General features: G+C 51.2%; 5 protein-coding genes across 5 annotated transcripts; 4 read left to right on the top strand and 1 right to left on the bottom strand.

Moving 5' to 3' along the window:
- The first annotated feature begins 330 nt into the window (after nucleotides 1-330).
- Nucleotides 331-2652, top strand: V8C40DRAFT_126944 (translation initiation factor 2A). The gene is made up of 2 exons (XM_083211015.1): nucleotides 331-1089; nucleotides 1154-2652. Exons 1-2 carry the CDS (start codon nucleotides 505-507, stop codon nucleotides 2642-2644), a joined length of 2076 nt encoding a protein of 691 aa, XP_083067764.1. The 5' UTR covers nucleotides 331-504; the 3' UTR covers nucleotides 2645-2652.
- Nucleotides 2653-4166: 1514 nt separating this feature from the next.
- On the top strand, nucleotides 4167-5548 carry V8C40DRAFT_283929 (uncharacterized protein; the record flags this gene model as incomplete). The annotated part of the gene is made up of 3 exons (XM_083222061.1): nucleotides 4167-4247; nucleotides 4326-4606; nucleotides 4692-5548. The coding sequence occupies 3 exons, from the start codon at nucleotides 4170-4172 to the stop codon at nucleotides 5467-5469; spliced, it is 1137 nt and encodes a 378-aa protein (XP_083067763.1). The 3' UTR covers nucleotides 5470-5548.
- Nucleotides 5549-10062: 4514 nt separating this feature from the next.
- On the bottom strand, nucleotides 10063-14147 carry V8C40DRAFT_257886 (CP2 transcription factor-domain-containing protein). Its single transcript, XM_083218596.1, has 3 exons — nucleotides 13464-14147; nucleotides 13075-13230; nucleotides 10063-12955 (listed from the first exon to the last, which is right to left on the bottom strand). The coding sequence occupies exons 1-3, from the start codon at nucleotides 13475-13477 to the stop codon at nucleotides 10711-10713; spliced, it is 2415 nt and encodes an 804-aa protein (XP_083067762.1). The 5' UTR covers nucleotides 13478-14147; the 3' UTR covers nucleotides 10063-10710.
- A 3613-nt stretch (nucleotides 14148-17760) lies between these two features.
- V8C40DRAFT_257881 (Sodium/hydrogen exchanger family-domain-containing protein) lies at nucleotides 17761-19928 on the top strand. The gene is made up of 3 exons (XM_083218595.1): nucleotides 17761-18150; nucleotides 18215-19023; nucleotides 19070-19928. Exons 1-3 carry the CDS (start codon nucleotides 17910-17912, stop codon nucleotides 19715-19717), a joined length of 1698 nt encoding a protein of 565 aa, XP_083067761.1. The 5' UTR covers nucleotides 17761-17909; the 3' UTR covers nucleotides 19718-19928.
- A 476-nt stretch (nucleotides 19929-20404) lies between these two features.
- V8C40DRAFT_270898 (translation initiation factor eIF2B catalytic subunit epsilon) lies at nucleotides 20405-22735 on the top strand (the record flags this gene model as incomplete). The annotated part of the gene is made up of 3 exons (XM_083220231.1): nucleotides 20405-20503; nucleotides 20564-20620; nucleotides 20693-22735. The coding sequence occupies 3 exons, from the start codon at nucleotides 20405-20407 to the stop codon at nucleotides 22733-22735; spliced, it is 2199 nt and encodes a 732-aa protein (XP_083067760.1).
- Between the last annotated feature and the right edge of the window lie 467 nt (nucleotides 22736-23202).

Raw genomic sequence — 23202 nt, 5'->3', positions numbered from 1 at the left:
TTATTTTTCTTTTTTCTTCGTCGAGAACATCCAGTTCCGCTCGTGCCCGTGCCCGCCGAAACCTCGTCGATCGACACACGGCAGTGACGCATCACGACAGCGACCAAAGGAAGAAGCCCCTGGTTCGCCGACAAAGATATAAAAAAAGAAAATAAAAAGAAAAGAAAGAGATTCTACGCTTGGAATTTCTGCTGCGGTCTCGACAACGACAATAGAAACATAATTGTTGAACCGACGGGCGCAGGCGAATTCCATCAGCTTCCGCTTTTTTTTTCTGCACAGCCTGTCAGGATCTTCTGCAGTGCGGAGAGTTCCCATCGTCCATCAAAACAACCCCTTTTTTGGCTCATCTGCGCAATTTTACCCGCAGATAAGAAGAAGAACGGTTCAATTGATCGATAAAAAGAAAAAAGAAGCCAAGACAAGAACATTGATTTTTGCAAAGAACCGGCATCAATCCAGACCAACTGCAAGGCCAATTATTTTCTGTGACTTTGACTAGCCATGGCATCCCCTTTGCAGTTCGCCTACCGGACCCAGAAGACCATTGGCGTCTTTGACGCCGCTCCGGTCTACGAGCCCCTTTCTGGGTTCACCAAGCCCGAGGGAAACCTGCGGTGCTGTGCCTACTCGCCTTGTGGCCGCTTCTTTGGCTGGGCCACTCCCGAGGCCCTCCACGTGGTCAACACCACCAGCGGCCAGCTCATCCTCAACCTGCCCATTGTCAACGTCTACGAGCTCGGCTTCTCACCCCTGGGCACCTTTGTCATCACCTGGGAGCGGCCTGCCAAGGATGAGGCCGGAGACGCGACCAAGAACCTCAAGGTCTGGCGCACCGTGGAGGAGGGCGTCGACGCTGCCGCCAAGGTGCCGGTAGGCCAGTTCGTCCAGAAGCAGCAGGGCGGTTGGAACCTGCAGTACACCGCCGACGAAGCCTACTGCGCCCGTCTGGTCACCAATGAAGTGCAGTTCTTCCAGAGCCATGACCTCGTCACGGTGTGGAACAAGTTGCGCGTCGAGGGCGCTACCAACTTCGCCTTGGCCCCGGGCCAGGAACACGCAGTGGCTGTCTTTATCCCTGAGCGCAAGGTAAGCTTCACTAGCCGTCGATGTTATTTGTTGTCGTTGTCTGCTAACAAAAAAAAAAACTTAGGGAGCACCGGCCGCCGTCAAAGTCTTCAAAGTGCCCGCATTCCAGAGCCCCATCTCGCAAAAGACCTTTTTCAAGGGAGACAAAGTGCAGCTGAAGTGGAACAAGCGGGGATCCAGCCTCCTGGTCCTGGCTCAGACCGACGTGGACCGATCCGGCAAGAGTTACTACGGAGAGACGACTCTATATCTGCTGAGCACCAACGGCACTCTGGATGCTCGCGTGACCCTGGACAAGGAGGGCCCGATTCACGACGTCTCGTGGTCGCCTTCGTCGCGACAGTTTGGCGTGGTATATGGTTACATGCCAGCCAAGACGACTATTTTCAACGACCGCGGCGTTGCCGTGCACTCATTCCCTCTCGGACCCCGCAATACCATCAACTTCTCGCCCACTGGCCGCTTCGTCCTCGTTGCCGGCTTCGGCAATCTTGCCGGCCAGATTGACGTGTACGACCTCGAAAAGGACAACCGAAAGGTCTGCACCATCGAGAGCGGCAACCCGAGCGTGTGCGAATGGAGCCCCGATAGCCGTTACATCATGACGGCCACGACCTCTCCGCGACTGCGAGTCGACAACGGCGTCAAGCTGTGGCACGTCACCGGCGGACTCATGTACAACGAAGATATGGTCGAGCTGTACAGCGTTCTGTGGCGACCCGCCGATGAAGCCAGCATCGAGGGTGGAGACCCCCTCACCTCTGTCCCGGCTGCTCACGCGTCTGCGGCGACCTTCCTCAGCAATGTCAAGGCTCCCAGCAAGCCTGCCGGAGCCTACCGACCCCCTGGTGCTCGTGGACTGGCCACGCCGCTTCACTTCAAGCGCGAGGACGAGGGCGGCGCTGCCCACGTCGTCAGCAACGGCACCCAGAACGTGAGCGCCAATGGATTCGGCCGGGCTCGACGTGCCGTCCCTGGCGCTGAGCTGGCCGAGGGCAATGTCCCGACTGTACGGACCGTGCCCGGAGCGGAGCCTGTTAATGACGATGGCTCTGCCAAGAAGAACAAGAAGAAGCGCAGCAAGAAGAACAACCAGCCCGACGGCAAGCTGGAGCCCGAACCTAACGGAGGGGCCAGCTTGGCTCCGCCACCGCAGGAGTATGGAGGCCACGAAGGTCGCAGCCCCGAGAGGCGCGGCCCGGCCGGAGGCAACCAGAACGGCCGCGGCTTCAGAAGCCGCTCTCGAAACAACATGGGAAATCGCAGCCGAAGCAACACTCAACAGGGCGCCCGTGGCCAGAACGGAGGCCAGAACGGACAGCAGCAGCAGCAGCAACATCACCAGTCCGGCCCTCCTCCCAATGCCCCCACTGAGCCGGCATCGCAGAACCCCAACGCCAAGAAGATCCGCAGTCTTCAGAAGAAGGTTAGAGCCATTGAAGATCTCGAGATGCGACATGCCGGTGGTGAGAAACTGGAGGATACCCAGCTTAAGAAGATTCACACTAAGGCATCTGTTCTGAAGGAGCTGGAGTCTCTTGGTGGTGAATCGTAGACTGGTTCAGACTAGACTAGGCTGAGCAAGAGTGTTGCAGAAGGGGGGTATTTTTTTTCTTTTTGCTTTGTGGAATTGGGCGTCCCATAGGCCGGCATTTTAAGACGATGGTTTTCAAGGTATGAATACTTCGGACGAGGGCTATTACTGAGCGGGCCAGGTTTTGTTTTTTAAAACAAAGGAAAAAAGGGATAGTGGCTGAGGGACCTAGGGATTTGGTTTGGTTTTGTACACCATTGCAACGCAAACGTTTTTTCTTGGACAAGGAAAAGGGAAGATTTGCGCTTTGCATCCGAGCTCTCGGACCGCTGTTTTGCCCGAGGCAAGAAACGATTTTTAATGGTCGGTTTGAAATAGTGATGGGAATCGAGCACTTACGCCTGGTGGTGGTGTTCTTCTGAAGGAAAAACAAAAATACTGCCCTGGAGTTTTCTTTGTTAAGATCCGTGGGTTAGTACGTACGTCGACAAAGTTGCCTGCCTGCTGGAATAAAGGGGGGGATGGGGGCAAAAATGATTGTTGGCAAATGTTATGATGCATAATACAAAAAACTATATGTTGAGATTGAGATTTGGGTTCGTGCTTGTGTGGTGATGTTGAATATGGTGATATGAATTTAGGTGTGTGTCGTTCATGAGTGACTTTGAGTAATTGTCTTGAACAAAATACCAAACCCCCCAATCAATACAGTCATGACTTGTCAACCAGTCAAATATCACCTTTGTAGTCGGCCATCGGACCCATTATGCCGATCTCCCATCCGGAAGGCCATGCGAAGTGCCAGCCGGGACTTGGGGCGACGATCCCTTCTATTTCCCTCCCTTCAGCTTCCCATCAAAAACCATGACGGCGTCTTACTCCCAGCGAAAATCCTCCTACCCAACGAGCTCGAACCGCAATAAGCTGCTCTCTTATCTGTTCTCACTGCATGCGGCCAATCAAGCTTAAACCCTTCGCCATATCCGCCACACTTTCTTACTCCTGGAGGATCCAACCAACTCAGTCGAAGGATTCTTGATCTTGGCTTACGGTTTCACCTTCTATTCTTAATTTCTTCTGTCTACGACAGCGACAACAAATCCTTAAGAAACAAACAGATTTTTTATTAAAAGCAAATTATGATGTAAGGCTTAGGGTTCAAAGGAGCCAAAGATGGGAATCGAATTGAGTTTCGCTTTTCAGCCTTATTGCGCCTCGAGCGGATTAGTGTCCAATGACGATGGATGATCGGCAGCCCCCTTCGACGTCAACTTGGGAGGATGGCTAGCGAGAACGAAGAATCCTTCTGGGATTTTTTATCCTCCGCATCGTCGAAGCGCTGGCTGGTTCGTGTGGATATATAAAGACTGGCGGTGGTTGCTGGACAGGTTCGAAGCTGCTTATAGATTTGGAGCTCGATGGCTTGAGCTATATGTATGAAGCTGCGCTGCACCATCACAACAACAAAGCAATGCAGCAACCCCTCAATCCTGACATCTGTCGTCATTGAAATTCCCATCGTCCATCAAGAAGGGAGAAAATAGCCATGTCCAATCTCCAGGAGGAGGCAACGGCAGAATGTGTCCTCGTCGGCGAAGGTAGAGCAGACCTCGCCGGCATCGGTGTAAGTCAACAACACTCTCCTCGCCAGGAACCAACAACAGCGACAACAAGGATGACGTGAACTAATTCTATGACACAGATTATCGTTGGTTTCGTCGGCCAAGCCACGATATCGCTGTGTCTTGCCCTCTGGGCCTTCTTCTTCTCTCAAAGCGGCTTCTTCGATGGCAACCATCCCCGAGGCAGCATTGAGTCTGCGATTGAGCAGAAGCGACTTGAGAGTGTGTCGGACATACTCATGGTCGGCAACGACATTCAGATGGTCATTGGAACGTCGTACATGATTTCTGTGTTTGCATTGGGCACCAGTATCGACACGTACCACTTACACCTTGTGTTTGACATTGTCAGCTTCGTCGGGTAAAGGCATCCCCTTTCTCACCCATCTTTCATCTCCATCTTCACGATCATTCCTCTCATAGTCATATTCTAACATCCATCCCAGAGTCTCCAGCGCCGCCGCTCTCGTATGTTGGACCTACTGCAACGTTAGACTCCATCGCTCAGCCGCCCCCAAGGACTTGTCCACTCACCTTCTCTCCCGTTACTTCACCATCCTCCGCTCAGCTCACTTCACCCCTCGTCACCGCGCCACCTATCTCTTCGCTGTATTGTACCTCGCGCTCACGATCCTCCTCTGCGTCAGCCTCGACAACTGGGCCCCTGACCGCGAGCCCGGCCGCTGCTACTTCACTCACCTCGTTACAACTCCCACTGCGGGCCATCCGTCTGCCGACAAAATCTACGTTTCCATTACCGCCTCATGGATGATCCTCGTCATGCTCGCTGCCGCCTTTTCTGGTGCACGCTGGCGCCACTCTATCCTCATCCTCGCCTTCTTGCAGTTCCCCGTTCATCTTTACATGACTCTAGCCCTGCGATCTGCCAACCAGGGGAAGCTCGAGGGAGAGGCCTATGAGAACTACTGGGATTTTGGCCAGACTACCGCCGTCGTGTTATTTGCTATGGCTTTGAGGGAACTGCTTGACAAGGTGTTCGAGTTTTACTTTTTCGAGCGCGACCTGCGCAAACGAGGCGTCTTGCCTAAGACGAGTAGAAGAGAGCGAATTGATGGGGAGAATAGTCACGAGCTCATGGGGATCTCTGGCGGAGAGGAAGGGACGGGCTATTATGGTGCAAGTGGCGTCACGGATGAGGAGCGTTCAGGAGAGAGAAATCCGCTTGCGATGTCAGCGGTGAAGACGACGAGCTCGGGAAGATGAGAGGGAGAGAAGAGAGATACATTTATAAGCTGCAATAATACCCCAGTGGCATTTGCTAGTATTCAACTTTATATAGATCGTACAATTCACATATATAATGGAGCTTGTTTTCGTCTTCTTCTTCTTCTTTATTATTGATACATCTTAGTATAGGTATCTCAGATATATCATTGAGGCTACTACTCGGTACACAGGTTGCCGTTATAGTAAAGTACGTTAGAGAAGGAGTTTAATGAAACTCGGTACCAAATAGTGCATCACATTAGGTACTTTAATATTCAATAGGCAAGTGCATGCCGGTGGTAATTCCGGATTGCTCCTGACACATCCAATCGGCAAGATAGAGTCGTAGGTTTGCTTCCTGCCATTTCTGCTTCCAATAATCACGTGTATCTCTCCCCCTCACTCCTTGTCATCTTTTTTCTTTAACACAACTTTCGTCTTCCTCTTTATCCCATTTGGAACACTAATCCAGCTGCTCTAGTGTATACCACCACTCACAACATCTATCAGCGTAAAGTCTGTTGCATCCTGAATTCCGGATCAAGATCTTTCCGCCGACGAGGAACATGTTTCGTTTACATATATGCTGACTTTCTCTGCCCCAAACAATCAACATAGCCGCCTTGTACAGCTGATCTGAGAAGTTTATAGAAGCGTTGCAAACGCTTGAATACCAACCTCCTTATCGCAGTTCACATCTTAATGCACCGATACACGCCGCCAAGAAATTTTCAGCGCCAAATTCACCAACTTCTCATCATTTTAGACAGACGTAAGTCATCTTTAGCAGCGCTTAGGTGAAAGCCTCGAGAAGCTTTGTATCGGTGTACCGTCTAATGACCTTTTGCAGTAACTCTCTTGAGGGTAATGCCCACTTCCAAGCCCGAGCTTTGAGTCAACCACAATCACTTCAGGCTTCTTGCTTCGACCGAGAAGATCATCGCCCACAGATTAGCGTGTCAACTGCACGCTTTTCCCTAAACCGTCAGTCGTACCTGTTTCTATTGGTTTACCAGACCAAGACAAGAAGACTGGGCATTAGAAAATCTCGCGCAATAGTCTGGGAACTGATTGGACCGTGGTTGTGACAAGCTAATGCGGAAATCGACAAGATCGACATTCACCCCGAGAACAAAGTTTGAGCCTGGAAGTTGGCTGACGGATGAATGTGGCAGCCCTCGGGTTTGTGGCGTGACATTGAAAGTCGGCACTCCTTCTCCATCGGCTTTCAGCTCGAGTATATTGAAGCCTCTCGACCTTCAAACGACCACAGGGAGTAAGCCAAAGGTCATGGCGACTCGAGCCACAACAGATGCCCCTAGCACCAGATTTGTATGCCATCAATTGCATTCGTTCATACCCCTCAGCCACTTTCAATGAGCTAGGCAATACAAGCTGCCAATAAATCCGTGCCTTTCTGATGGCCTTCCAACCGGCCGGTGTCGCCGGCCTAGTCTCCGTCGTGGATCTGGGAGAGATCGGCACTCCGGGGCATCCACTCTCGGGAGGATTCATCAGATGAGATGGCACATCAGCCACAGACAACCCTCACAAAGATCATGTGTCGTATTAGCTTTGTGCCCAGCGTCTATAGGAAGCTATACACAGCTCCAATTCAGAAGTCGACATGCTAGTTGGCCCGTGTGATCCCCTCATGAAAGGTCTGTTGATTAGACACTCACTCATGACGCTCTCAAATGCAATCAAAGGGCAATTTGGAAAAATGTTAACATATCCTCTAATAACTGTTTATCTGTCACCTACAACCAACCAGCTTTCAAGCCTCCATTTCGCATCCAACGAGGCACCAACAAGGCACCTCGAACTGGTCGGTGTCGAGTCAGCCGCGAAGGACGTCGAACGCTTCCTTGAGATATAACAGCATCCACAGACGACAATTGTCAAAGAGGATATATCGGCGAATTCTTCCAGCAAAGTGATCCGCTATCCATCTGGATACGGATCCTTGGCTGCTCGGCCGAAAAGGGGGGTTTGATGATTGCCATATCGTACTGTTGCTGTGCATCCGCACAGTGAAAAGTAAGGAGTAAGGAGCAGTGCTACCATCTGCGGCAAGCTATTTTCGGAGTTTTATGACCGGGTATATCAGCTGCAAAGTACATGCAGGAAGATTTTTTCAAGGTTGCCACAAGGGACCCTTGATCTACAGAGTACGAGTACATTCCTCAAAATATGCCCGCGGTTGGCGAAGTACAAACACGCGGTGATACATACACCAAATTCTTCAACCTTACTAGCTGGATATAACTGTCATATATCACAATCTTTGGTATCACTCTCTAGCAGTCCTTTGAGCAGGATACTCCCCGAATGTACAGCGAGCAAGTCGCGCGTACAAGCCAAACATCTCGTACATCGTTACAGGCAGAGCGTTGCATGTCAAGACAGTGAGGATATGCAAACAACTCTACAAAATTAATAGGGCCAGGTCTACATGCTTTTTACCGGCTGCTTCTGGTCCAATTCCGTCACAATACACCGAGTGACTCGTTGACTGATTATGGAAACATTGCTGAGGCTTACCGCCAAATCTAGTGTCAGAATCGACCAGCCTCTCCTTTGGCATGCAGCAACACTAGCCAGCCTCAAAATAAAATATCATGCAGCCACATGGGGATTGTTCCCGTTTCTCTGCCGTTCCTGGCACCCTTGCAGGATCAAGAGCAAAGTCCAGCAGTTCCCGTTATAGCATGTGAAAGAAAGGAATGACGGAGAAGAAGGTAGAACAGGAGATATGAGATGAAGGATGCGGCACCATTGTCACTGAGAAGCTTGGCCGAAGCTTTGCTTTGTCGTCTTGTCAAAGAGCATTCCGTCTCCCCCCTGTCGATTTCTGTCTTACTTCGGGCTCAATATCCGGTGAGCCACACCCACTGAAAGCCGCGAGTTTTCTCTTTCGCGTGCAGTGTTATAGACACCCCCATGGAGAGGCTCCGCACACCAGCCACGCTGCAGTGCTTTCTCAATAGCGTCCAACCCCCAGCATGCAATCCAGACGCGCAGCTCACTCGCCACAGTCAAAGGGAAAGAGCTTTCGATGCTGATCAGCATTGGGCTGGAGCGTTAGGCAGACGGAACGTGTCAGGCATTGAGTGCGACAAAACAGAAGGGAGAAAAAAACATTGGATGTGGTTTTTTTTGGCCCCCCAGCCGTCCGCGTCGCAGAGCCCCAACAAAGACCCGATGACCAGACAGAAAAACAGATCACAGATGTCTTTTGCCGATGGCTGTCAGCAAAGAGCAGCGAAACGATCGCCCCCTCGCCGCGGCTAATGCATGGCATCGAGCATGTCTCCCACCAGCGACACGGTGTGCGCCCACATGAGCCAAGAAGGGGGGCCGAGACAGAGCTTGCGAAAACAGTCGGGAGTCCACATCCATTGATCCATTTGCTGTGTCGGCTGCTAGGCGAGTTGTCGTGCGCTATTTTCTCCTCTCGGGCCTGGCTTGACCCAACGGTGAACGAAGATGGACACGCACGGCTGATTCGCCTGTTCGCTAACTCTTCGACTGGGTAATAAGACTCATGCGTGATGCCTCGCATACACGCAGCACACCACAAATTCAACTGCTGCTCGCTCTTTGAGCAAAGCCACAAGCTGGCAAGTAGCCTCTTGCTCGACGAGAGGGCGCCCGCCCGGTTCTCAACTGCGCTCTGGCTTCCCACTTCTAGTGTGGAATTTTGGAGTTCTTAGACAGCGGCTCTCATCTCGATCCGCACCAGGCACGAATATCATATATTGGTTGCTCCTCCTCGGTATGGAGTACCAAGCATTTGGTGGATGCAGCAGCCTCCATGCAAATATCCAAATTTAGCATCGCGGCAATCCACATGGTTTCTCAATGCCGTAACTGATCTTCGGTGGATACACGTGTAGAAACACCAGGTTCAAGACCACATCCATCCTTTTGCAATTTTAAATGCTCTTGCTTCTTATTGCAGAAGTCTTCCAGGAGAAGGGAGATAGCATCGTCGGTATACAACCTATTGTGTCGCATACTCCTGCCACCTTGGCGGAGCCACGGCACTCCATATAGCGGCTCGAGGCCCTTGCAAAGAACGATGTGACCCATGCCAAAGATTGCCACGGCGCACAAGCTAGTGTGCTACGACGTTGAGAAGCGGCCCAGTCACTTCGAGCCTTTTCCACCAAGCAGAAGAAACACTGGGTGATACAGGAATATGACACGCATATTGCTGCTCCACGCCGCATTGCTCCAAAAGCAGGTACTCTGTACCCCGTACTCGTACGTGCAAATGCTTTTCGACAGTCTCCTTTTTCGCTGAACGGGGGAGGATCCTGGCAGCTCTGAGCATCCATACTAGTGACTCTGAGCTAGTGCCTGTACGAGGTAGGCCGTTCTCCATATATGCCCAACGTTCCGGGGCTTATTGGGCTTTTCACGCGTGGACGAAGCAATATCTGTACTGTACATACAGGTACGAGTGGTACATACCCGTGTGCCAAACTGCATATTACACCACGCTCCTTGTGGATATCCAGGGGCGGAGCTTCCCAACAAGGAAAACAAGTAAACAAATGACTTGGGATTCGTCCAAGAAACAAATAAAAATAATTCAATGGCATTATCTGCGTGACGCATATGTAGTCATATTCCCATTAGGCGATGCATGTCCTGGCCTAGAGCCTTCTTCCCGTAGCGTGTATATCATATGTCGACATCCCATGTCCTCCCACCCATTGTAATACCCAGACCGAGAGGTGATACCCTCCAAAAAGAAAAAAAAAGGCGAAATTACTCGTGTACTATATCCTAGCTAAATGCGTGTACAGCCGGATCCAAACCACCCAATGAAATCGAAGAAAGAAAAAGAAGAAAAAGAAGAGAAGAAAGAAAAGGAGAGGGTTAGAGAGAGAGAGAGAATGAGAGCGGTTGCCAAACAGTAATGATCCGGTTGGGGGTATTCGAATGCAACAAAAGCAACCAGACATTGTGAGCCCAATCCCGTCCAGCAGAATGGGGGTAGACGACGCCGCAACCGTCCCACAGCTCCAGGTAAAGATGGGTATGCAATCGCAACGTGGTAAATCCAAGGCGCCTTGGTATCTTTGAAATTATCATCAACACCTTCCAACTCCAGCACAGAATATCCCTCTTTCATGCCCGCCTCGCTCGAATTACTGTGGGTTCCTGAAAGAGAAGAAAAACAAAATTAGAACAGCAAGGATATGCGCCATCACAGCCGCAATATCTCTAGAAAAGGAGCCGAAGAGCCAGGCCTGTCGGGACGGCAGCAGGGCCTTCGGGTCCGTCGTCAATGGACATCTCCCAATCTCGTTTAATGCTTGGTTGTTCAACCACATCCTCAATCTCTAGCTGCATGTCTTGGCCTTCCCTCAGCTCCTGGACGAAATCATCGTCTATTTCGACCTCGATACCGGTGGGCTTCGTCACATGAATGGTCCGGACTATGAGGGATGCGTCGAGTCCCCACTTGGCGGCGATCCGGCCGTTGAGTTCCCGGAGCGTGCGCGATGAAAGATAGATGGCCCTGTGGTACTCCTTCTTTCCAGTCTCTGCCCTTCCCGAATAAGCAATGTAGAAACAAGCCACCGGCTTGGCTGGCCGCTCAGGCGGAGGTCGATAAGTCGGGTCGACACCTAGAGCCTCAATCCATCCACTTAAGGTTCCGTCTTCCTCTGTTTTGCTGATCGTAGTGGGGTTTTCGACCCTCTTGACTCCAGTAGAATCAAAATTCTGCCACTGTAATCCGGGGCCGATGGCAGATGCTTGAGACGCTAGAGAGAGTGAGCTTGGGGAGGGAGACACCAACGAGCCGGCAACGGAGCTGTGTGTGCTGCGAGCCTGCCAATTGCTCCCTTCACGCAAAAAGTCTGCCTTGCCTGGTAGTGATTCGCCCTGTAGTGATACAGGATGCAAGTCGGGGTCATCGAGCTCATCGCCCCGTAGATACAGAACACTCACGGGTCTCGTGCTCGTGAACATGTCTTGAAGTGTCTGCAACTTGAAATGCAAATCATCCTCCAATGTCAAGCGGGGGGCTGCACCACCGGCAGAGCTGGCTGAGGACATGGACCAAGTTCTTTTGTGCTTGTGTTTGGCAGGTATTCCTCCCTTTGCAACAGCTCCCGATCTCTTTCGTTTGAATTCCTTCAGCCCACTCTCAGCTTGCGCAATCTGCTGTTTGAGCTTGTCAATCGACTTCTTCACATGGGCAACATCATTGGAGAGCTTTCGTTCAGCACCGTGGTCCCTAAACAGCTTGACTTTGCAATAGCATGTCTCAGGGGCGGCATCTGGAGGCGACGGTAACTGATCTGCAGAGAAAAGGCTAGTCTTGGCACAGAGCCGTACGGGAATGCCTTTGACACCTTTCGAGTGGCTGAAATCGGTCGAGAGGAAGTTGAAGCGAACAGGGATGTTGACTTCGGCGGCACCGATCGAACCGGGCGTCCATACGACGGAGAAGCCATCAAAGGACGAAGATTCCAGCTCAACCCGCGTTCTCTTGTCATCACCTTCGGCAGGTTGGCCAGCTTCGACGTACTCGACAGCTTGTAAACGACCACCTCTTTGATGAGCCTCGTTTGTTCCCCTGCCCTCTTTCCATAAGCTCCAGCAAACGCCTGGTTTCTGTCGCTGCTGCTCATCTTCAAATGATATGCGCACGTACGTCCTGTATCTAGTACCAGGGCTGACAGGGACTGCTGTGCCTGTGTCGACGATGGATAACGTATAGGCTTGCCCCTTGTTCAAGTAAGTCACTGGGATCTCAGTGGAATGCTTTACCATAGCTGTGGGGGCATTCAGTGTAGAATGAAATCGAAATTTCTCAGCGGATGCCGGGAGAGGATGAGTCATCGGAATTCCCATTAGCTGCTGCGGGTGCAGTGCAGAAGCAATCGTCGGGATTCGTTCCTCTGACGGATCCGAGTCCATTGGAGATCCATCATGATCCATCGTCTCGTAACCCGTATCGTGATGTACGAACTCGGTCGGTACGACGGTTGGTACGAAACCTGGCTGCGGAGGTGGTGCCTGGTGAACGAAGGCCTCAAAGGGGGCCATTGGAAGTGTGTCTATGGTAGGAAAGCCCGCCAGGTTGGGAACTTCAATGCTTGGTTGGATAATATCGAGTGTCGTTGGTACCGATAGGGGAGTTTCTAAGCCAGTGGTTATAGCCATTGCGGAAGGGGGCACTATCTCAACTGCCTGAGGCGGAAGCAAGGTGCCTGATCCTCCAGGTGTGGGGGGATAGTATGCTTGAGGACCTGCAACGCCTGTCACGCCTGGAATGCCTGGAACGCCAGCAACGGTTGTAACGTTAGTAACGCCCGTAACGCCCGTAACGCCTGGGGTGAGGGGATTGAAGGTAAAGGCATTGGCATCGAGGAGTGAGGGTGTAAATCGCCAAGGGTCATTAACAGCTCGTGGCGTAGGGTCCATGTCTCGAAAGGCTGCAGTTTCGATATGTGCCCTATCGTGTTCCTAGTTAGCACTCGAGGGAACTATATTGTTATAAAACAAAGGCCCAAGTAGAAAAGCATAGCTTGGCCATGATGCGCCGGCTTTTGATCAGGAGGAAGCTCAACCTACCTCTCATTAACTGGTGCATTGATAATGGGTTGGAAGACGGCAGTGGTTGCCTGAGAGATGGCAGGGGCGGCAGGCTCTGTGACTCCGGTCGAGACCTCTGGGAACTGCTGTCTGAAATCTGCCAATAACTCATCATCAGGCTTCCGCGCGCTCGTTCTACAAGTATCAAACTACATTAGTATGTCAAAGTTGTCAAGTCAAAAGCTGGGGGCTTATGGAGTCGAGGCTGCGCAGTTTTCTTTATCAGGTATTATCCACCTAGAACCCATGTGCAAAGTCGCTAGAGTCATATCAAGCTGATATAGAGTTTCGAAGATAGTACAGGCCGCGGAGAGACGGGGACAATGTAGTCGCGATGGGCAATATGAAACAGATAAAAGGCGCCTCACCTTGAACGAAACATGTTTGCGGCGATGCGAAGCGCCTGTGTGCCCCCGAGATGCTTATCAAGATTCAAAAAGAACCTAAGAGAAGTGTGTGAAATTCAATCCAGTCTGGTTTTGCGGCCCTGTCCTTTCACGCCAAGATGGTACTCCTGTTTGCCTCTTACGTGTCGTCGCAGCGTATAGGCGGTCGAGCTACTGGTGAGGAGAGTAGTGCGATAAGCCGCATAAGACACTTGTTAGGAGCGAGAGGGCAGGATATGACTCTCAAAGGCCAGCAAAACCGGGGAGCTGAAGCTGGCTGTGGCCGCGATGCTCATTCACCACCTCGGAGAGTTCTCCGCCGCTGTAAGCGCAATGCCGGTGACACGAAGGCGCCCTTGAAACCGTTGGCAGCTCTCAAAAGCCGGGCCGCCAATCTGGCAATGCTTGTAAGTCGTCTCCTGGTCGGATTTGCAGCGCGCGGGACGGAACGAGGGGAGGGAGCGACGGGGGATGTCAAAACGGGAGAAACGATGGTACGAAGTGAAGAGAAGAAAAAGTATGATCAAACGGGCGAGCAAAGAGATGTTGCCTCGAAGGCCCCGTCGGCTGGTGATGGAGGCGCTGGGTCGGGTGTATATTAATTAGAGACGCAACTGGCGGCGGGGCCAAGCTTTCGATCTGGTCGCTTTTTCCCCTAGTAAGAGCTGGCCTGATGTTCTGGACCGTCTTAGGCGTGGAGCCCCTGTGCTGTGCTTGTCTCGCAACGCTGTGGCTCGCCCTTGTCCCCTGCTGTGGCTCCGTGCTTTGGGGGTGCCGTGGTTGGCCTTTGGGGGGATCTTTGTTTTTTTTTTTTGCGCAGCGGTGCTCGAGGATTTCTGGTGTGCTGGGGGAGGGGGGTGGTGCCGCCATTGAGGGCTGCATGGGGCAGATGCGACAGCGGATCGAAAAGTGAGTGGTGAATCGGCACACCCCGAGGAGCGTTCTTAGGTTCATGGGCAGTAGCTTTATGCAGTGCTAGTCCCAGGTAGTAGCGCTGTCGATGGAGAATTTTCGCTGGGGCCGTAGCAGCTTAGTTTCGGTAGCTCCTCGTACAGTAGTGGCTGACAGAGGACTCAGGCACTCGTTCGGCATGTGGATGCGCGCGCGGTTGAATATTTTTTTGGCCTGGCCCAATCAAAGTAGTAGGAGGCAGCCAGTTTGTGAGTTGAGCGAGATGGTGGGAGAAGAGAGTCAGATATGTGGATGGAGGAGGATGAAAGAAGATTTGTGAAGGCGAGTGGTAGAAAGGAAGGACTCGGTACAGAAGAAGAGAGGGAAGGGACTCCCATCGGTAAGACGTTACTAAGATAAGGTGGTACCTGCCTGGATGGATTGATTGAAAAAGCGCACATGGCAAGTACGGACGGGATGCGATGTGCCTCAGCCAGCTGAGCAGATGATTTGATACTGTCTGTACAGGGTTTTTTGTACAGTACCTACAGTACAGTACAGTCCACTACATGGTCCGCCTTTCTGTCTACTACCTACTGACTCTGTAGAATGTGCATCGAGAGCCGTTCAGCTACTACCTACTACGAGTACTAACTAACAGGTGGCATCCATCTCTAAAATGCATTGAAGCAGAGCCCAGTAACAAACAGCACGGGTGCTACCTAGGCGGCATCGTCTGCATGCATGCACACCGAGTCGTTTCTGGCCACGAGAGCCGGAGCTGCAGCTGCAGCCTGCGCCGTACTCGTACGAGTGTACTTGTATACTTCTGACTTCCCCCCAATTCAGCAGCACAGGGTCGATTTGTACCGTGCGCGACACAGTGCGCGACACCGCCCGCCATATCCCGCTGCAGACAGCATCTGAGGCCTGTATCCGGACAATCCTCCGTCGAGCAAAGCACTTGGCCGTGCCATTTGCCGTTCGCCATAACGCCAGCGACTCTACTAACACGGCCTTAGCCCTCTAGCATCGTTACTTGGTCTCATTCCTCGGCGCCACCAGCCACGAGGCTCCGTTGGCTCCCTGTCTTGTCTCTACATCGAAATCAATTTGCTAGCGCGACAGTGGCCAAGGTGCACCGGCCCTCGCTAGCTTCGCTTTCCGCTATGTCAACGCCCCTCTGGTTCGTTTCGCTTCTCTTCCCTTTGTTTTAACGGCTGGCATGGAAGCCGGGCCTGTTCAATAATCGACGCCGTACTCGGACCAAAGACGGGATGGAGGCCTGTACGAATACCGGGAAGACATTTGATATCTCATCTCTGTCAAAAATCTGGAAGGGATACTCCGTACTCCAGACTCCATACTCTATACTCCATGCAAAATGCCTGAGTGGGTAAACCAGCATCTCCTTCCTCCGGCCGGCGACCAAAAACTCTACAAGCGAGTTCCGTGTTCCCGGGGGTTAGCAAGAACCCGGTATGTCAGAATCGATGCCACTATCACAACTGCGTATTACTATTACTACTGTACTATAGTACCTACAAAACACCAAGCTCATCAGATGATACTCCGGCACCTACACTCGTTCGCTCGTGCTGCTATTACTGGGTCGGTAGCAGCAGGTACTTACTCTTCATACCGGCCTCTGATAAGGCGACAACAGCCTCCGGAGGGAGGTCGCTATCCGCCGTCCCACGCTGCTACCCTCGGCCGCCGGGTGCAGCAGAGCCCTGTCGAATCTCCGAGGCAGGGTGTGGTCCCAACATGAGAAAATAAAAAAACCTATGGAAGGCGTTCTCTTCATCGCCTAGCGGCCAGACCCGTTGCAGGCCGTGTGGCTGTGCCCGCGCGACTACAGCTACATGTGGTTGTATGCAAGGAGCACAGAATACCACTGCCGCTGCCAGTTGCTTACAAGGGCAGCATGTGCTCTACTTGGTATGCCCTTGCTTGCATTAAACCGAAGCATTCCAAACGGAGTACAAAGACACGGTATGACCAAGGCTCTCGAGAACCAATCGACTACGTGTTATATACATATACCCGCGCGCTCACTCGCTGATGACTTTTCTCGAACAAAGAGGGGGAAAAAAAAAAACAGAGGGGACTAGCCACGGCGTAGCATGGGATGGCATCTAAGAAGGTGGCGATTTTGCGGTCCGTTTGCTCGGCCGCCGCGCCATCTACGAGCAATTCGGCCCTGTCATTGCTTAGACTATGACCCTTGCGTGCTTCTAATTTTTCAGATATCTAGGTAGAAATGCATCAATTGGGTAAAAATGCATTGGGTCTCAATCTCTTGGCTGCTGCTTAACGCCGGCTACATCCAGGCTTCTAGGGGCCGTCTTTCTATCAACTATCAAAACTACACACGCCGGCTCTGGTCCATCCCGTTTTCCCCTTCTTGAACAACAGAATCTGAACAAAGGGAAAAAAGAGCTTACGGGACACCCTACGGAACATGAGCCTCGTCAACCCGTTCAGTGGGGGTCATTTGACTGTTTAAGCCTACAGTTGAGCCTCTAGCCACCTGAGAGCTGTAAACTTTGCACGCGCTTTGCACGGCAGTCCGGGGTGGATGGTCGAGTCGTATGATCCGGGAGTGGCAGCTAGGTTCGCATGCACCCAAAGACTCTCATAGGTTCCCGGGGTGGCAAACTGTGGCGTATCAGGCATCAAAAGCTCACTGCCGTGTTGATGCTTATTGGTAGGTGTAGCATTGAGGCAACGGAGAGGTTTATGCAATTTATTAAGCATCGCAGGGTTTATGGTAGGACGTAAACTTTTCATTGATGAGGATTTATTATATGTCAATTTGTACTACGAAATAGCATCTATGATAGAGAAATAAGGGATACATGTAACCTAGATAGCCTAGACGTGGTCGATTTAATGCCTGGTATATGGAGTCATTGTGATGCATCAAGTATAGTTCTACATTACATCCATCTACTCACCTACCAAAGAGTATCTTTCATGTTTTACAACGCACACAAATCATCAATTATTGCCATTATAATGACGTGTGTGAAATCTCCGAGACATGTATACACGTACACATTAGGCCTCACCTGTCTCGATGTGCATCTGTAAGACGCAAGAGTTGGCATTTTCAAAGCCGATATTAACCCATCCCACAAGTTGTTGCAGCTCATTCATGTGTTTTCAGTCAATGTGCTTTATAGCAGCTCTTATTTTCATTCTCACCTGACCAGTTTATTTCTTTTGGTCGTTTGTTTTTAATGTAGATTTTCGTAAGCCGGTCGATCAAAGCATCCAGAACAGATCTGCAAGTGCCTAACTTAGGCCGGTGCCAAACCAACCCCGGACTATTGGTTTTAAAAAAAGAGGATCCAACTGATATGGAACCAATTTGCCAACGTCTCTCCCTCTTCATCATCAATGTTAGAATCTCTCAATCCGCCACTCTCTGGTAACCTTTTCTAATATTCCGTTGCATCCGCCGTCTTAGTTCGCTGCAAAGTTTTGCATATGGATCCATAAATTATCGCCGTGGAGGCCGCCGTCATCACAATGGCAACCTCGCTTCCGTACCACGAGCCAGAGATCGTCACAATCCTTATCCAGACGTCCTTTCTTCTTCTCCTCAATGTCGCCAACTTTGTGCTCGATCATAGTGTCTACTGTGGCCTCCTCGGGCAGATATTCGTAGGAGTAGCCTGGGGAACGCCAGGAGCCAAATGGCTGAGCGAAGAAGCTGAGCAGGTTGTTGTCCAATTGGGCTATCTTGGATTGCTGCTCTTAGTATATGAAGGTAATATCCATTGAGCCATTCAATCATTATTTCTAATCCACATAAGCTAACCTTATCCAATCAGGCGGTCTGTCAACTTCTCTAGGTGCCCTCAGAGCCAATCTTTGGCTATCTTCATGCGTTGCCATTACCGGTATCAGCGTGCCCATGGGCCTCTCCTTCGTCCTCCAGAAGCTCAGTGGTGCAACGCCTCTCCAGGCGTTTGCTGCCGGTGCAGCGTTATGTTCTACGAGCCTTGGTACGACTTTCACTGTGCTTCGATCAACTGGTCTGATCACGTCCAGGCTCGGTGTCGTACTCACCAGTGCCGCCATGATGGATGACGTTGTCGGCCTCGTCATGGTCCAGATCATCTCCAATTTGGGGTCATCCGGTGCTGAAATCAGTGCCGTCACTATCGTGAGGCCGCTTCTGGTATCTGTCGCATTTGCGGTATGCGCTCCTCTTGTTTGTGTCTTTATGGCCAAGCCGTTCACTCTCTGGTTGAACTCTTGGAGGATGAAACATCCCCTAGGACATATCAATCAGCTTTTCAACAAGAGAGGAACACCATGTGTCATTCACACCTCCATTCTGGCTGGCTGTATCACTGGGTCAACATACGCAGGCACTTCTAATTTATTCGCTGCCTATATTGCGGGCGCAGCCATCAGCTGGTGGGACTCTGAAGTATCTCATCCTACTAATGAGAAGACGGCATCGGAAACATCACCTCCAATGCAAAATCAAGCTTCTGTACAATCAGAAACAGATAATGCTATCATTTCCGAACATACTGCTTCAGAGCCCACGAGACCGGATACCTCTGGAATGGCTACCTTCGAAAGGTATTATCTGCAGCCCCTCGAAAGGATCTTGAAGCCATTCTTCTTTGTAAGTGACTTTTTCTAATAAATAAGAATTTCTCTGATTATCCAAGGCATCCATTGGTTTCTCTATTCCCATCACCGAGATGTTCAAAGGCTCTATCGTATGGAAAGGGTTCGTATATACCGCTCTGATGATGGTCGGGAAATTACTATGCGGCGCTTGGCTTCTTCGCATCTCCATTGCCTCTCTTCTACCCACCAAAGTATTGGCCTTTGCCAAGCATCCCAAACTACAAATGGCGCATTTCTGGGGGCGAGTTCACGAAAATCCCAAGACGTCCCCTAACTCAGCAGCTTCTACACATACAGCTCAAACCCAAGAGCCCTCGCCAACATCGCAATCAAGCCGAGAGGCAGCCACGCAAACGATACCATCTCATTCTGATCCTGCTGGAACCAATCCGCGATCAATCTACCCTGCTTCTATATTGGGCTGTGCAATGACTGCTCGCGGCGAGATTGGCTTCTTGATTTCATCCATTGCGGAAAGCAACAAGATATTCTCTTCGTCGCCGACCGATGATGGAAAGAGTTCGGAAATATTCCTCATTGTTACGTGGGCGATAATGCTGTGCACAATCCTGGGACCTTTATCTCTGGGACTTACGGTGAGACGAGTGAAGCAGCTGCAGCAGGGCGTTGAGAAGCAAGGCCGCCTGGTTCAGAAAGATGTGCTTGGTGTCTGGGGTGTTTCTTGAGGGGCCAGCTAGAGTACTACTCTAGTTCGGATATCGTGTTGTATACTATACAAAATGAAATAATGAATTGATGACCGTATGAAGAATTAGAATACTTTCAAACTCTACGAAAGCCCAATCTCAGCTACTAATAGCTCTGAACGGAGTTGCCTATCGGTCTTACTTCTAGCAATGCATCACACTTTGATACATAGACACCTTTGGATCAGGCATCTTCTCCGTAATAATCAACCAGTGGCTATACGAAGTAACGCTTGCTTAATACGAACTTCAAGAGTTTGTTGACATATTACCCAGGATTGTGGAAGCAGTCCACCAACAACATATTTTGCCTACTAATGAATCACTATATCAGGAATCACAGAGTATAATTTACTCATCCTCCGCAAAAAAAAGTTTTCTCGTATATACCAAACTATATATTTCCATTTTTTCTTGCGTCTAGCATACAATATCTCCCATGATGCAGACGGCACTTGTGACTCAAGATAAGCTCCAGCCAGCGTATGCCGCCCGTCACCCCACCTTGGATCGCCACACCGAAAGCTTCACCGCGGTGAGAAATTTCCACCACAGCCCTTGCTAGTTGAGTCACCCATGCCTGTCGCAAATCCAACTTCTCCCACCACAAATCCTCAATTCCAAGCGCTCTTCCAAGCTTCGCCTTTTTGCGCCGGGACTCTCGCCATGTCGCACAAGGGAAAGAACAGCGCCGGCTCGGCAAAGGGCAAAAAACCTGCAAAGTCGGGCGCAGAGAGCAAAGGCGAAGATGTTCTGCAGGCTGTGGTGCGTCCAGTCATCGCGGGGTTCTGTTGAAGCGATAGCTGATCACTGACTTGCGCACAGGTTCTCGCAGACTCGTTCCAGGACAGATTCAAGCCGTTTACAGTAGAGAAGCCGAGAGTATGTGGACCTTGCAAAGCTTGAGGAGCTTGATTGAGACTGTGGCCGCCAGCTGACTCCCATCAACTACAGTGTCTTCTGCCGCTGGCCAACACCCCTCTTATCGAATATACGCTCGAGTTTCTAGCCATGAACGGCGTTCAGGAAGTCTATATTTACTGCGGCGCACACACAGACCAGGTTGAAGATTATATCAGTCACTCTAGATGGGCATCGTCGTCAAAATCGTGTCCGTTTTCGGTGCTGCAGTTTGTTCGAGTTGCCGATGCGAGATCGGTTGGCGACGTCCTCCGCGACATGGACAAGCGATCGTTGGTGGACGGTGATTTCCTCCTGGTGCATGGTGACCTGGTGTCGAACCTAATTCTAGACGGCGCCCTGGCAGCGCACCGAAAACGAAGAGAGACGAGTGCCGCGAATATCATGACCATGGTCCTGCACAGCGGAGGACCTGCGGATCACAGGACCAAGACGAACGGAATCACGCCAGTGTTTGTGGTGGACACCAAGACTCAGCGCTGTCTTCACTACGATGAGATGAACCCCTTGCAGAGCGACCACTACCTCTCCATGGACCCTCTCATTGCAGACGAGCTGTCAACCGAGTTTGAAATACGAGCCGACCTGATAGATGCTCAGATCGACATTTGCACTCCCGAGGTCTTGGCTCTATGGTCAGAAAGCTTCGACTATGAACTGCCAAGAAGAAACTTCTTGCATGGTGTGTTGAAGGACTGGGAGCTCAACGGCAAGATGATCTACGCGGAGATTTTCGAGGACGGGTATGCTGCTCGAGCAAGCAACCTACAGATGTACGATGCCATCAGCAGAGACGTCCTAGGCCGATGGACGTTCCCCTTTATCCCTGAAAACAACATCATGCCCAAGCAGACGTACAAGAAACACAGCAACAATGTTGTTATCGAGACTGGAGCTTCTCACGCAGCCGATGCCAAACTTCAAAACTCCGTCATTGGAACCAATTCTAGCATCGGATCTGGAAGCAGAATCGTCAACTCCATCATTGGCACTGGTTGCAAGATTGGCGCCAATGTCACGCTTGAGAACTCGTTCATTTGGAACAACACCACTGTGGGGGATGGCACCGCCATATCACAATCTATCTTGGCTGGTGACGTAGTCATCGGTAAAGGCTGCACAATACCTACCGGATCTCTCATCTCCTACGGCGTTCACATTAGCGACTCCATCTCCCTTTCTACAGCTGCGGTGCTCTCAACCGTTACTTCCACTGGCAAGCAGGTCACCAAGGACACCAAGCTACTCGGTCCCGACGGCAACGCAGCTCCCTTCTTCGATCCCGAAGACGACGAGCTCGACGACGAAGACCCCTCTAGGCTCCAAAAGTCTCTCATCTACTCCCTCGCAAACTACAACCTATCCACCTCATCCATCTCAACGTTTGCCTCTGATGTCGACTCCGACGATGGCAACGACAGCAACTTCCTTGCCACCGACACTGCCCACTCCAACAGATCACGTCTCTCGTCGTTTGCGTCAGACGACTCTGCTGGCAAGATTTCCTTCCACACCGATGCCGTCCACGGTCTGCTCGACGCCCTGCGTGCCGATTCTGGCGACTTTGACTCTGCCAAGTTGGAATTCATGGGTCTGCGTCTCGCCAACAACGCTTCCGACGCCATGATGCGAAAGGCCGTCGCAACGGCCTTCACCCGCCGCGCAGTCGAGCTCGTCACCCCCGAACACGGCGGCCTCGACGCCAGTAAGGCGGCGGACAGAGCCTTCACCGCGTGCAAGGGCGCCTCCAAGTTCGTCAACGAGGTTGGTGTTGGTGGCGGCGAGTCCGCGCAGGTCGAGTTCATCCTCGCCCTGCAGCGCGCCCTGCAGCACTACTCCAAGGGCCAGGAGCAGAGCAAGGCTGCTACGCTTCTCCCGGCTATGCTGCAGCAGCTCTACGCGCTGGACATTTTGGAGGAGGAAGGCATTCTCGGCTGGTGGGCGGATGCGCGTGCGGTGGAGGGTGAGTCTATGGCTGCTTTGAAGGAGAAGTGCAGAGTGCTCGTCGAGTGGCTTGAAAACGCATCAGAGGAAGACGATGACGACGACGACGACGATGATGATGACAGTGATTAGACGAACCAAAAAGTAAAACGTAAAGAAAAAGGATAAGCACAATGATACAAGACAAATGAACCAAAATCAGCTCGAAGAAAAGACAAAAGAAGAGTAGTAGAAAGAAAAAAGGGGTTGAGGATTTAGAACAGGTAGCGAGATTCGCCCAAGCTGGGTATCATTGATATATTGCCTCATCTGATAAGCTTAATCCGAGCTATGTCTTGAAAACAAAAACTAAAACGAAGATGCATGCCGTCCCTTCAGCCCTTATTTCTCAATATGCATGTCCCCTTGAAGCGCCATGTTCGCCCTAAATTGCCTGAAGATGCCCTCCTTTGGACGCAATCTCTCTTGTGGATGAAGCAAGTAAAGACCCATACCCTCCGTTATTACCAGTACCGTACCAAAAGGAAAAAAAAAATGAGAAAAAAAAAAGGGGGGGGGGGGGGGGGGGTTTTTGGTGCCTTGGGGGGACAAATATGCGC

This window comes from Trichoderma camerunense (assembly GCF_050948025.1).
Source record: "Trichoderma camerunense strain CBS 138272 chromosome Unknown V8C40scaffold_26, whole genome shotgun sequence".
NCBI classification, from domain to species: domain Eukaryota; kingdom Fungi; phylum Ascomycota; class Sordariomycetes; order Hypocreales; family Hypocreaceae; genus Trichoderma; species Trichoderma camerunense.
The sequence above is the reverse complement of the archived record's forward strand: the minus strand, read 5'-3'. Positions and strand labels throughout refer to the sequence as shown.